The sequence below is a fragment of the Sceloporus undulatus genome, chromosome 2 (assembly GCF_019175285.1).
Source record: "Sceloporus undulatus isolate JIND9_A2432 ecotype Alabama chromosome 2, SceUnd_v1.1, whole genome shotgun sequence".
NCBI lineage: Eukaryota > Metazoa > Chordata > Lepidosauria > Squamata > Phrynosomatidae > Sceloporus > Sceloporus undulatus.
In genome coordinates this window covers 259,255,153-259,269,528 of record NC_056523.1, presented here as the reverse complement: position 1 = coordinate 259,269,528, position 14,376 = coordinate 259,255,153, and the positions used below count along the sequence as shown (strand labels likewise).

Sequence of the window (14,376 nt, the reverse complement as noted above, 5' to 3'; positions counted from 1 at the left end):
ATAAGCTTGAGTAGCCCTGGTGGCGCAGTGGTTAAATGCCTGTACTGCAGCCACTCACTCAAAACCATAAGGTTGCGAGTTCAATACCAACAAAAGGGCTCAAGCTTGACTCAGGTTTGCATCCTTCTGAGGTTGCTAAAATGAGTACCCAGACTGTTGGGGGCAAATTAGCTTACAGTTGTAAACCGCTTAGACACAGCTTAGGCGGTATGAAGTGGTATATAAATGAAGCTTGTTTTGTTCTTATGGTTTTCTTTTATAATGATTTAATCTTATGTGATTCTTAAATTTTGTTGATGGTTTCTTCTTTTATTGGTCTATGATCATAAATAAAATATCCACCCATCCTTTGGGATGTTGTTGTTATACTGTTTTAATCTAATGGGATTCTTAGGTTTGGTCAATGGTATTTTCTTTTATTGGTTTATGGCCATAAATAAAATAAAACCATCCATCCATCCATCCATCCATCCATCCTTTTGGGTTGTTGCTGTTATACTGTCTTAATCCTGATCTTGGGTCTCTTTTCCAGGTTGCTTCCCTCTCTTAAGGCTCTATGCCTTCCTGCCTGGCAGAAGGAAGAGCGGGGGGACTGGGGGGCCCTTAGGTCCCTTTCAGTTCTAGGATCCTATGTAGTCTTACCTGGCCAAATGGGATTGGACTGGAATATGGACCTTTGGGGGTCCCTTCCAACTCTAGGGATCTGTATGTTCCTGCATGGCAGAAAGGGCTGGACAGCCCTTTAGCCCTCAAACACATTTACACCCCCACACACCCCATATATACCCATATGTATACATATATACACATCTACCATACAATCCTTTAATAATTGTCTTCCATACATTCCTTAACTGCCTTATCTAAATAACATTACATAGTGTCTTATTCTATTCCCCCCCTTTATACAGACATCCTTATATTCATTCCTCATCCTTCCCAGATTCCAACACTGGAGTTAGACTTTGCTACAGTTTGTGTTGTTGATATTACTAACCTCCTTTTCTGTTACCGACCTTAAAATATTTAACTAAGTGCTTACTTTGATAACATATGGATGGCGCGTTCATTGTCATGTTATACATATTTAGATATACATTTTAGCATTTACAGTTGCAGTATAGACAGCATTATCTTGGTTATTTGCTTGTTCCTTCCTAATGTTGAGCTGGAATCTCTTGCATCCATTGCTCCATTGGATCCTATTCTCTGGAGCAGCAGAAAAAAAGCTTGCTCCAACCTCAGTATTGCATCCCTTCCAATATTTAAACAAGGTTCTCATAGCAGCCCTTGACTTTCCCTTTTCCAGGTAAACAGGCCCAGCTCCCTTGCAAATGGCTGCCAAGGGGGACCCAGTCCAAGGCACCACTAAAGCCTTTCTCTTGAGCCTGGCCTTGGAGCCCCTCTGACTTGTGAATCCCTTTCACTGGGGATCAAATCCACTCCAGGTTTTAAAGCAGCCGCCCGAGACCCTGAAGCCGCAGCAGCAGCCAGGGACCTTGGAGAGCGCCTGGGAAGGAAAACCCGGAACGGATTTATGGATTCATAAACCACGTGGTTGTTATTAGTATTATTAGCCCACTCTGAGAGCCTTTCTGGCTGAAGAGCGGGGTGTGAATGCAGTCAATAAATAAACAATGGATAGTATTAAACATTATTATTATTAGGATGGATCTGTGACGGGTATCAAGCTGCATTAATACTGCAGTGCGGCAGTGGCAATAACAACAACAACAACAACAACATGTAGAGAGATCTTGTAGCCCCCTTGAGACTCACTGGAAGAAAGAAGTTGGCAGAATGAGCTTTTGGAGACGTAAGTCTACTTCCTCAGATGCATTCAAAACATTGGAAAGCCCATGCTGCCCATTTCTTGCAGTCAAAGGGGCTACAAGAACTTTTGACAGACTGATTCCACAGACTAACACAGCTATAGCTTTGGAGAATAATAATAATAATCCCAGGATGCCATAGGATGTGTCAAACTGCACGAATTTTGCAGTGTGGCAGTGGCCATAATAATAATAATAATAATAATAATAATAATAATAAATATCCTGGGGGCATCGTGGCAAGATGATTACTCAGTTGTTACCCCGTGATGCCCTGCTATGACAGTTTTAATGTTTAATGTGATTTTAATTGTATTGCTAGTTTTTATTGTATTATAGATATGTGAATGTTTTATTGATGAGTCGTTTTGTTGATGTAAGCCGCCTCGATCATGTTGAGGAGGTGGGATATAGATAAATGTCATCATCGTCATCGTCATCATCATCATCCCAATCCCAGGATTCCATAGGATGGAGCCATGTCAGTTAAAGTAGTGTCGAACTGCATTAATTCTGCAGTGTAGCAGTGGCCATTATTATTATTGATAATCATCACCATCATTCCACTCTCATATATATATATATATATATATATATATATAATTACTATATGAAGGGCTATCAAAGTGCAAAGTTAATTCTGTAGTGTAGCAGTGGCTATTGTTATTGTTGTTGATGATGATCATAATAATAATTCCAATCCCAGGGTTCCATAGGATACAGCCATGAAAGTTAAAGGGGTGTCAAAGTGCATTAATTCTGCACTGTGGCAATAGCTATTATTACTATTGTTGTTGTTGTTATTGATGAGGTTGATGATAATAATCCTCCTCATCCTGTTTTACCCCAATCCCAGGATGCCATAGGATGTAGCCATGACAGTTAAAGGGGTGTCAAACTGCATTGATTCTACAGTGTGGCAGTGGCCATAGCAATAACAATAACAATAACAATAACAGGCCAGGGCAGAAGGGTGAGAAGTAGGCCCCCTCCCTCCCCGTTGCTAGGGCTGGGCCTGGTTGCCAGGGGCGTGGCCAAGGAGAAGAGGCGCCTCTCGCGAGGCTTGGCGCGCGGTTGCTAGGCGACGGGGAGACGCCTGGCCTAGGGCTGTGGAGGAGAGTGGCCTCCGGAGGGACCCTCCGTCAGCAGCAGCGCCATGGTGGGCCCTCGGGCGAGGAAGGGCGGGAAGGAGCCGGGCTGGAGGCCGTGGGGAGGCCGGGCGGGGAGGCGGTTGTCTCTGCTGCTGCCCTGGTAGGCCTTCTGCGCATGCTCAGGAGCAGAGGGACGGGTGGGGAGGAAGGACAGAGCCCCAAAGAACTACAACTCCCAGAATGCCCAGCCTGGGCTAGGGGTGTGTGGCTTCTGGCAGCCCCAAGGGGGACCTTCCATAGGCTTTCCTTGGCCGAGAGAGCGTGGGTTCCCATGGCTGAGGCAGGATTCGAACCCTGGTCTCCAGAGTCCTACAGCCCAACACTCAATCCTTGTCCCCAATTATATATTGCTATATTCATATATCATCATCATCATCATCATTATGATATTTGCTCAGAGGGGGTTTGCATTCAACTGGTTCAACTGAGGCTTCTTGCCCACGGTCACCCAGTGGGTGTCCAAGTGGCTCCTTTGAATCTCTGGGGACCAGGGTTCAAAGAGTCCCATACATAGATGGATATATATTCCAGAGTGTGGAGCCATGGCCATTCAAGTGGCGTCCAGACAGGTGACTTTGGAAGCGCAGATGCCACCATTGCTGCCCCACTGAAGGCATAGGCATTTCTGCCAGTCCTGAAGCTCAGCCCCGCTTAGGTTTTTGTGGGCTTTTCGGGCTCTGAGGCAGGGTTCTGGAAGACTTTATTCCTGATGTTTCCCCAGCAGCTGCGGTGGCATCTTCAGAGAATGATGGCATGGAAGATATATATATATATACACACACACACACACACACACACACACTCATCCCTCCATATTTGTGGCTTTGATATTTGCAGATTTGGTTATTCACGGATTTGATTAATATGTTCTCTCTAGGAATATCTAGTTCCTCCTCCAGTGCAACTCTATGGTCAACTTTAACTAAACGCCGCACTGAAAGACCTAGAGATTCCTAGAGGGAATACTCTGCTAGGCCTTTGTAGCTCCTCCAGTGCAACTCTGAGGTCAATGTCTGTTGGGCATGGACCACAAAGTTGCATTGGAGGACCTAGAGCTGCCTAGAGAAGACACTCCACTAGGCCTTTGTAGTTTCTCCAGCGCAACTCTGTGGTCAATGTCTGGCAGATGTTGACCACAGAGTTGTCCTGGAGGACCTAGAGATTTCTGGAGAGGTGTCATCTCAGGTAAAAACATGTTTTTCTTCTTTGTGGTTTTTCCCCTTTAAGGGGGGTCCTGTACCCTTAACCCCAGGGAATGTGGAGGGAGGAGTGCATATACTTTTGGCTGAGAGGAAGCCATTTCCATGTTAATTCGTTTATTGTTCTGTTATTGAATGGCAAGGCCTATAGAGTGTGTATTTACTTAATGATCCATTGTCTGCTGGGAAACCCCATTATCCCTGGGGGCTTTTCATTTGCATTTGCTGGGTCTTGATTTTGGGGTTTTTCAGGACTGAGAGCCAAAGTTTGTTCACTTTCAGGGTTTCTTCTTTCCTGTTGAAGTTGTCTAGGTTTTTCTGGATTTCAATGGCTTCCCTGTGCATCCTGAATAGTTGTTGGCACGGTCCAGAATTCCTTTCTCTAAAGATGCCAGCCACAGATGCAGGCAAAATGTCAGGAATAAATCCTTCTGGAACACGGCCATGTATCTTGAAAACCCCACAAAAAACTATGGATGCCGGCCGTGAAAGCCCTTGACTTCACATCAGTCCCACTTGCTCATGTCTCTCCCTCTCTTCCTCCTTTCCTCCTTCCAGGCGCCGAAAAAGAAAGCTGAGAAGAAAGCTGGAGGGGGCAAGAAGGGCAAAGGGAAAAGCCCGGTGGTGGATGCCCTTCCGCCCGAGGGCATGACCAAGGAGCAGGTGAGCAAGGCTGGGGCATGTCCACCATTTCATTTCCCATCTGTGCTGGTTAGGGCTGCTGGGAGTCGCAGTCCAACAGCATCTGGAGGGCTTCATGATTCCCCGCTCTGCTACAAAACCCCCCCAGAACCAAGTGTTTATTCAATGTTGATAAATATGCAGTTCCATTTTCTCATAGCCAAGTTTATTACATAAATGTCATCAATATAATTTTGCAGAAAATTTGCTCCATTAAAAACATCACTTCAGTTAAGAAATATAAGATTAGGTCTGTGTTTGACACGAGAAATGGAGAAAAAAAACATATCAGTGATCAAGTAATGGAAAGTTATTTCTGTATTTGTTTTGTACTGAATTGTTTGTTTTTAAATAAAAGGATAAAGTTAAGAAACAAAATTAAAAAACACTGCCCTCAGACCTTGATAGCAAAGGAGCCCTGCGCATGTACAACTTGTGTGCTATATGTGTGGGTCCCTCTTCATCCTCTCCATCCATCCCTGACATGGGCTGACCCCCTTTCATCGGTCGTGCAGCTGGACGAACACATTGGGCGGATCCGGGAGGAGTTGGACCGTGAGAGAGAGGAGCGCAACTACTTCCAGCTGGAGCGGGACAAGATCCACACCTTTTGGGAGATCACGCGGCGGCAGTTGGACGAGAAGAAGGCAGAACTGCGCAACAAGGACCGCGAAATGGAGGAGGCAGAAGAGCGTCACCAAGTGGAGATCAAGGTGAGGCTTTGGGGGGTCTCACCCATTTCTTCCCTCTTTGCCCCTTCCTTCACCGGAACAGCACTGAATCACCCACATTGAGTTGAGCTTTGTCAGGTGCTCTACAGAATGATGTGTCCTTGCTGATGGGTGTTAATGGGAGCTTGAGGAAATTGCTTTTGAGGATTCTGGTCCTGTGAGTTGAGCCTTGACCTCCTTTTCTCGTCTCAGGTTTACAAACAGAAAGTGAAGCACCTGCTCTATGAGCACCAGAATAACCTCACAGAGCTGAAGGCGGAGGGGACGGTGTCCATGAAGCTGGCTCAGAAGGACCACCGGTCCCAGGAGATGGAGCTGCGTAAGGACATGCGCACCCTGAAGGTGGAGCTGAAGGAGCAGGAGCTGGCCAATGAGATGGTAGTGAAGAACCTGAGCCTGGTATGTCTGAAATGGAGGCTGCCCTGGGATCCCAGACACCTGGGCCAGGACGAATCCTGCTTTCTGGGCAAGACTCCCCAGCCCTCGGCTCTTTCTCCAGACGTCTTGGGTGGGAGGGAGCGGCCCCTTCCATGTTTGCAAGAAGCATCACTAACCAGCCTTGTTGTCTTGGCAGAAACAACAAGAAGACACGACGCAACTGCGTAATGACTTTGAGAGACAAGTGAAAGGTCAGTTCTGGGATTGGCCATCAAAAAACGCGGTAAAATGAGCTGTGTCCACACCAGGGCTCCTCCCTTCAGGTTCAGCAGGCCAGCGTATTTATTATTTACTTGTTTATTATTTATTAAAGTGTTTATATAAGAAGATCTCAGGATATCATACAGATAAAATCAATTTAAAACAACTTAAAAAATTCAGAATAATTTAAACAGTATATTAAAGAATTTAGCACTTAAACAAATTTAAACAGGCTTTTAAAAAAACCCAGCCTGTACAGATTTGGGCAAAACCCCTAAAGGCTTTGATAAAAGCCATATTTTAACTTAGCAGTAGAATGAATTCAGCATTAGCACCAGTATCAGGCCTCTGTGAGGAAGGCATTCCACAGCTGGGTGTCCCAAAAGAGAAGTCCATCTTTCCATGCACAATGTATGGCACCCACTGGTGGGGCACAGGGGGTCCTTCAGACCTCAGTCCATAGGCAGGTATATAGATGCAGCAAGAGGTGCTCCTTCAGGTACTTCCATAGCTTTATCCCCTGTTCACTTGGACACTAAATCTGCTCTGGCTGCTGCTTCCCCAGAGATTGAAGCCAAGTATGAGAAAAAGATGCGAGTGCTCCGTGAAGAGCTGGACCTGCGCAGGAAGACTGAAATCCATGAGATCGAAGAGAGGAAGAATGGGCAGATCAACACACTGATGAAGAACCACGAGAAGGCCTTCAGTGACATCAAGAACTACTACAATGATGTGACTCTGAACAACTTGGCATTGATCAACACCCTCAAGGTAAAATCCACTGCATAAGACTTTGTCCAAGGGAGACTGCAAGCAGGTGCCAGGGATGTGTGGTCAGGTAGCAGACAGTGGAAGGGAAAGGAAGGCGTGATGCAGGACACTGGGGTCCTTTGCTGCTAGGACAAGGTGGATGAGGCCTGATGACCAGGTTTATTTCATCTTGGTATACAGGAGCAGATGGAGGAAATGAAGAAGAAAGAAGAACATTTGGAGAAGGAGATGGCGGAAGTGTTGCTCCAGAACAAAAGGCTGGTGGAGCCACTGCAGCGAGCCCGAGAGGAAGTGGCTGAGCTCCAGAGGAAGCTGGCGCACTACGAGAAGGACAAAATCATGCTGGTGGTAAGTCCCCGGGTTCAGCACTCCCTAGGATCATACCTAGGCCTCCCCAGTAAGACTGGTCAGTTAAGCTGCCTCTCTGACCAAGGAGATGCTCTTGCACAGACCTCCATCCTGTGCTGGTATTTACAAGAATCGAAATGGCACTCAGACTCTTGGGGACAAAGAAGAACTTGCTCAAGGGCTTTCCTGCATGCTCAGCCCTACAACTCCTTCCCTTCTCTCTGCAGAACATCCGGGCCCGCCTAAAAGTGACTGAGAAGGAGCTGAAGGATCTCCAGTGGGAGCATGAGGTGCTTCAGCAGAGATTCAGCAAGGTAGGGACCAAGTGAGAGCTAGGGGTGTTGTGGCTGATGTCGGCATCCGAAAAGATGGGAAGGGAGTTCCAGGGTTTAGCAAGCTTGGGGTAAAATACCTCAGTCTATGTCCTCTCATCATGCAGTAGACCTCCTACCCTCCCTGAAGGCCCCTCTGGATATTCTTTGAGGTGGGGGGAAAGGGGATGCTTAAGGCAGGAATTTCTGGGTTGCAGCAGCAACAGCTATTGCCACTTTAGCTCCCAAATCACTGCAGTTGCCTCAGGAAGTTTGATAAACAGATGTTGAAAAATTGAAGCACCTCAGATCCCTGCAGTTATTAAAATGTGTCCTCTTGGCTTTCTGGAGAAGGCAAATGTTCTTTCGGGTGCTTCTGTCCTGTGTGGGGCTGCAAGACCCTCTTTTTTAGGGAGAGCACATTGAGCCTGTCAAGAAGCCTTTGCCTGTCACAACTAGAGATAGGTTTATGTATTGTAACAAATAAACTTGCCAGTGAAAGCCAAATTTACCATTGCTTTACCTTTGTTGGAGAGTAAAACTTAACAAAAAAAGCCCTGTCTTCCTGGGAACAAGAAAGGCAATCAGAGTCGCACAATAAAATTGGGGTTTCCATTGGAGAATCCGAAAGATCCACCTGGAAATTCCCTGTTTGTGGTGTGTAATTCACAGGCTACTTTGTGGGAAGAGGGGCTCATTTGCCTTCAGGTGTTAAGCCCAGGAGCTCATTAGCTGCTTGTCCTTCAGAGGGCCATCATGGGCTTGTCTTAATGAAGGGGCCTGAGGAGAAGTGGGTCAGGCTGCCTCGTCCCCACTCCCACCCCTCTGGCTTCCAGCGCCAATCTTGCCAACTTCGTCAGAGGGGGAGAACAGAGCCCCTTTCCCTGCACTGTGGCTCCTTTCCTGAGAACACTGGCCAAGCCTACAATGCTGGGTGGTCCCTTTATTGCCACAGAGTGAGAAGCCAGGATCACTGCAGGTCACATCCATCTGGCTCCAGGGAAGGGGAAGCACACGCAAGTTAGAAGTGCGGATGTCTTGGTAGCAGCCCCTTGTGAAGGCTTGGAGAAGGAGCCATTGCCTTCTAATGGAGGTGGTTGGGAGGAAGCATGATGAGGCAGTCTCAGCACTTAAACCACCTTCTTGTTGGACTACATCTTCCAGAATGCCCCCAGCCAGCAAGACTAACAGGTAGCGTGGCCATGCTGGCAGGGGAATTCTGGGCACTGCAGTCCAAAAGAGGATCTTTCCCAACTCTGGGCTGGGTTCACTGCTCTCTCTGACCCCGTGTGTATATGTATTGGTGATGGTTGCCCAGGTTCAGGAAGAGCGGGACGATCTGTATCAGAAGTTCACCAAAGCCATCAACGAGGTGCAGCAGAAGACGGGCTTCAAGAATTTGCTGCTGGAGCGGAAGCTGCTGGGTCTGGCCAACATCCTGGAGAAGAAGGAAGTGCAGCTCAACGAGGTCCTGGCAGCCTCCAACCTCGACCCCAGCGCCCTCAGCGTGGTCACCCGCAAGCTGGAGGTACTCTACCCCCTACTGCTCCCTTCCCAAGGAATTATACTTACTTATTAGGGGTATTTTCATATCTCCATCTAGTTTTTTAAATTCAGTGAGAATCTCAGGTAATGCAGAATTACTGGTGGGGTGAACACATGAAGGCAATAGCCACACTGGCAGAGAAAAGAGCAGCCTTCCCGAAAAATGAACTTTCTCCAGCCCTGCCCAAGCTTGAAGTCCCATTTTGAGGAGACAGAAGGGAGGAACGGCAATCTATAAAACCAGATTGCTGGCATTTCACTCATTGTCACCCCTTGAGCATAATATGATCAGGGTAAGGATGGGCTTAGCACCAACACAATGCTGTTCTAGAAGTTTCCTATTCATGTGCCCCGTGTCCAAGTGGCAAATGCCAGTCTGCTGGATGAGTGCAGTTTCATCCGGTCCAAGAATCCAGATTATGGCAAAGATCAGGCACACCTTTTTCCATGTGTAGCTGAGAGGGCCTTGCCTTTTGGCCAAAACTGTCTCTTGCTTATTTACCCAATCACCAGTGGCATGGGCCCCAAAACAAGGAGGGCAAGGGTGGTTCAAGCCCCCTTCATGAGGAGGCTGGTGCCCCTACCCGAAATGACCTGGCACCACCAAGAATCCTATGTAGTTGAGCTTCGCAGGAATGGTCATTCAGAAGCATCCTAAATGATCATTATTTTGCTGTTGCTTTCATGCTACTCAGTTAGGATCTTTACTTAGGTGGTGAAGATAATGTTTAAGACAGTGTATTGTGTTTTCATTGTCTTGTAAAAAACATAACTGCAAATAGTCAAACTTAATGGTGACCTGCCTGCCAGAGGTGAATACCCTACTTTAAAGACAGTTTTGAGGTCCCTGCCGGTAACATGAAAAGCAGGGACAGCTTTGTCTTTCTTTACAGTTCCTTCCTTCCTTCTTCCCTTTCTCCCTGAGGCCTCCTGGGGCAGTCAGGGACTTCTAGCTCCTCCAGGGAGCCTCCTCCTTTCCACTCCACAGGCTTTTCCTTTTTGCTGAGTTCCCTGCTATTTCCCCCTTCTTCCTATGCTGCCATCTCTGAAATGCCCTCCTGCTAAGCATGAACACTGTGTTTTCAGGTCTAGCAGATCCTTTCCCCCAGGAGCCTTCCCATGCTCTGGTACACTGCCCACTGGGCCAGGCCTCAGATTCAAGGGCAGCCACCAAGAGGTCAAGGCTCCTGTGGGCATCCCAGTGGCTCCTTCCACCTTGGGCTGCCTCTTTTGGCTGGCTGGTCCTTGGGATGGAAATATCAGTCTCCGGGGACCTAAAGCATCTGGGAATGGGGCTTTGCAGCTGAGACATTCCAAGTCCTGCTGGCACCAGTAACTGGAGATGTGAAAGGCGAGAGAGGCTTCCCAGAGCGGAGCACCTCACTCAGCTGCTTCTTTCCTCTGAGGCTTCCACATTCCTGTGCCCAGCTGCCGCTACACAAGGCAACTCCACAGGGAACTTCCACTTCTAGGGATTAGTAGATTTGTGCCACTTCCTTTCTCCACTTCCCTTGCCAAAAAATACAGGACCAATGGAGCTTTCCTCTCCTGAGACTGATGGTCACATCTTAAGGATGTAACTTTTTGGAACCCCCCCCCTAAGATTTCCAAGTTCTGTTTGTGGGTTTCTTAGTGAGGCTGCAAATCCCAGAAATCTGTGTGATTTTGACATGGCAGTTAAAGTGGAATATAGTGTTGTAATAGTGCAATGTGATAGGGCTCTTGTTCAGAAGGGCTTTGCCTTTGCCTTCCTCTGAGGCTGAGAGAGTCACCCAGTAGGTTTCCATAGCTGAGTGAGGATGGAAGGCCTTCTCTCCAGAGTCATAGCACAGTGCTCAAACCACTGTGCCATGCTGGCTGTTGAAAGGAAGCGAGCCTTGGCTCTGCTGAAGAAACTGCCCCACTCTGGTCATTAAAGGAATGGTCAGTGACCCACCCCTCAAACAGTACCATGACATCCCTCCAATACATACCCGCGCAAGGCACTGGTTAGCCTCTATTGTGCCAGTTCTTTGACATGCTGCATTAACACCGCCCCCCATCTTCCTTCACAGGATGTGCTTGATTCCAAAAACAATGCCATCAAAGACCTGCAGTATGAGCTTGCCAGAGTGTGCAAGGTAAGAGTTGCCCCCCCCCCCCACATGTGCCATGTTCCTTGTAGTCTGGAAATTTGGCAATTAACCATTCTTAGCCTGAAAGCCTTTGTGGCTAGACACAGTTGCATAGATGCCCCCAAGAGTGGCTGTAGCTCTCTTGGGAAAACCTCCGGATTCCAGAATGCAGTGGTATCCACTGATAACTTTGTCCTCTCCTTCACTCCCTCTGCAGGCACACAATGACTTGCTGCGCACATACGAGGCCAAACTGTCTGCCTTTGGGATCCCCTTGGACAATCTGGGCTTCAAGCCGCTGGAGACCTCCGTCCTTGGCCAGACTCTGGGCCAAGGCCCCGCGGGATTTGTTTCCACGCCTACGTCGCAGAACCTCCAGGCCCAGTCTTTGTGAACAGTGGTGGCCTGAGAGTCTGGCGTGGAAAAGGCCTGCCTGGTGCCCTTGCTGGGGGTCTGGGGAAAGGAGGAAGAAGAGGAAGAACTGGAGGCAGCAGCACCTGGGAGAGACATCAGGGCAGGACCCACAGCCTTCCTGTGCATTAAACGGGCTCCGGTGTGTGAGAGGCTTTTCATACCTGGTCTCAGCAGGCCTCCTCCCATTTTTCAAGATAAGATTTGGGGGAATCTGTGGAGCTGTCCTTTCCTTCAAGAGCCCCTTATCAAGAGCAGCAGCAACGCAAACACCGACGTAGTCCTCTGCTGGAGCCCCACATACCCTTCGGATGAGGGGCTAAGGCTTTCCCCAGACACTCATTTCATTAAAAGAAGACTGCAAGGAGCAGTCTTCACATTCACTCACAACAACTTTGCACAGTTAGCTATTTATTTTGTCTCATGTTTAATGGCAGGCAGCAGGTTGTAGCCAAGCCCCCATGTGTAAAGCCAGGGGCTGGGGTTGCAGCGCCAACTCTCAGTTCTTGGAAACAAGCCAGTGTGGTCTGAATTCCCCGAGAGTGGCCCTTCTCTGAGCCAGCCCCATCTCTTGAACTAGCTTCCCCTGTAGGTGGTATAGGAATAGGGTCTGAGCAGCAGCGGGATGTGGACCTTTGGTTCTGCCTCTGTGATGGTGAAGACGACCTGGAACAGACAAAAAAGCTGTTGTCCAAATATATATATGTATATGCATATATATGTTGAGCCACAACAGGAAGGTCATCTGTAAGAGGGCAGGGACCTGGCCTTCAGTCCTCTCTGGTGTGCCACAGTTCCTCCTGCTTCCCTTCCCACCAGCCTCAGACTTTACCCAGTCGGGGAGCAAAACTTCCATGTAAGGGTAGAAGCAGTAGTAGCCCAGTTGGTGCCAGTATGGCCCTGTTTCAAAGTGCAGCTTGTAGGTGCCCGCTTTCAACTGCTGGAGTGCCAGGCTGCTCTTGTCCAAACGCCCGTCTGTGTTGGTTGCACTGGAACAGAAAGGCATGAATGGGCGCAACAGCACAACCAGCTCATTCGTGCCCTTGTTGAGTGCATCCAAGAGCCCTTGCGCACTATAGAGCTATTGGACTATGATTCCACTTTGCCATGGTCCCACTCTATGGAACCCAGGGATTTGCAGTTGAGGGCATGTACTTAGCTGCTTCGGAGGGTAGTGAAGTCTCCTTTGCAGGTTTTTAAACAGAGGATGGATTAACATTGGCCAAGGGTGCTTTGACTTTGACATATTCCTGCATATCATGGAGTTGGACTGGATGACCCTTGGGGTCTCTTCCAACCTTGTGATTCTATGCAGTCCAACCTAAAATGGATCCGTAGTGCTATAACCATGTAGCATGGAAAGCCCTCTTCTGTCCCACCTACCTCTTCATCAGCTCCATCCACGATGCATTAGGATCTTCCAGCCACAGGAAGCGCATGGCCAGGCCTGTGGCAGGGAGGCTGGTCAGGACATTCAGGGCGTGGACGGTCAGGGAAGCGTGGGGCTCTCTGTCACCAGCCGGAGCCTGGGATTCAGAGAGGGCCATGTCAGAGCCTAAGAAAGCAGCGACTGAGGTCTGCTCAGAAGCCGCGCAGAGAATGCTAAGTGCCTCCCTGCTGCAGCAGCAGCAGCAGCCCTTCTCTCCTAAATTGTGTACTTGTCGCTTGTGTACTTAAGTGTGAATTTAAATGTTGAGGTAAAGCTGTTGAACAACAGCTTGCCTCACCTTTGCATTTGGCAAGGCCCTTTATTTTTCTGAGGAACATTATTTTTTAATAAAATGGCCACTCGCCTCAGTTAGTTCACTTGGCAAGGTCCCTTTGTACTCCTGAGGAGAAAATGTTAAGCCTGTTTTTCTGCCACTGGCCACGTTTCCCCTCCATTGGTGACTTTTCCCACTACGTCTCAGCATTGGATTTTCTATTTGACTCCGTAGAATTGTCATATTAGCGGGACTCTTTGTCCCCATGTTTGTGTGCCCTTAGGCCTGGTTTCATAAATGGCCATTGTGTTTTGGGTCTATGTGCCTTTCTTGTGTGGCTTGGCGCTCTCTCCTCCGCTGACTGAAGCTGGTCAGTCTAAGCCATTTGTATGCATTTGCAGATGACCACTCAAAGAAGAAATACTGCTACAGGTAAGCCACCTGTCCTTATAAATGGAGTATGTTGTATTGAACTTTCAGTCTTTTAAAAAATATTTCTTCCTACCCTCCCTAAGTTTACAAAACGGTGTTCAATGCAAACTTTCTCATCTCCTGTTTTCAGTCTTTTTGGTGTTTTCTTCAGAACAGAACAGAACAGAAAATGGAAGACAAATGTCAAGTCTCCCCCAGGACTGGGACTCTGTTAAAATAATTGCAGTGGAAATAAAAAAACAACAACATACCGAAAGCTAGCATTCAAACTATTACCCACATGAAAGCAAATCTGTAAATGTACAGCCGGCCCTCTTTATCCCAGATGGCAAGGGACACCATTTTGCTATGCCATTGTATTCAACGGGGCTTGAGCCTCCATGGATGATGCCAAGGGGCCCTTTTCTTAAAAGCCTTCAGTTCTAAAAGGCCCTCTAAATAATAATAATAATAATAAAGGAAAGCTACAAGAAATGGAGTTGCAAAGGCTGCATCCACGTTGCAGAAA

General features: G+C 47.9%; 2 protein-coding genes across 6 annotated transcripts; one reads left to right on the top strand and one right to left on the bottom strand.

Annotated features, from left to right (window-relative positions):
- The first annotated feature begins 2,907 nt into the window (after nucleotides 1-2,907).
- Nucleotides 2,908-13,748, top strand: GAS8 (growth arrest specific 8). Of its 2 annotated transcripts, none has more exons than XM_042455273.1 (11): nucleotides 2,908-2,991; nucleotides 4,741-4,845; nucleotides 5,379-5,576; nucleotides 5,787-5,993; nucleotides 6,169-6,223; nucleotides 6,799-7,004; nucleotides 7,185-7,352; nucleotides 7,580-7,666; nucleotides 8,982-9,191; nucleotides 11,263-11,328; nucleotides 11,540-13,748. In XM_042455273.1, the coding sequence occupies exons 1-11, from the start codon at nucleotides 2,989-2,991 to the stop codon at nucleotides 11,714-11,716; spliced, it is 1,482 nt and encodes a 493-aa protein (XP_042311207.1). In that variant the 5' UTR covers nucleotides 2,908-2,988; the 3' UTR covers nucleotides 11,717-13,748. The 2 variants fall into 2 exon arrangements, with proteins under 2 accessions (XP_042311207.1, XP_042311208.1); XM_042455274.1 differs by lacking the exon at nucleotides 2,908-2,991 and adding an exon at nucleotides 3,157-3,181.
- On the bottom strand, nucleotides 12,138-13,280 carry LOC121924134 (5-hydroxyisourate hydrolase-like). Of its 4 annotated transcripts, XM_042455279.1 has the most exons (3): nucleotides 13,117-13,280; nucleotides 12,566-12,722; nucleotides 12,299-12,399 (listed from the first exon to the last, which is right to left on the bottom strand). In XM_042455279.1, exons 1-3 carry the CDS (start codon nucleotides 13,278-13,280, stop codon nucleotides 12,310-12,312), a joined length of 411 nt encoding a protein of 136 aa, XP_042311213.1. In that variant the 3' UTR covers nucleotides 12,299-12,309. The 4 variants fall into 4 exon arrangements, with proteins under 4 accessions (XP_042311210.1, XP_042311211.1, XP_042311209.1 ...); XM_042455276.1 differs by lacking the exon at nucleotides 12,566-12,722 and having other exon boundaries at nucleotides 12,138-12,417; XM_042455277.1 differs by lacking the exon at nucleotides 12,566-12,722 and having other exon boundaries at nucleotides 12,138-12,399.
- Nucleotides 13,749-14,376: the final 628 nt, after the last annotated feature.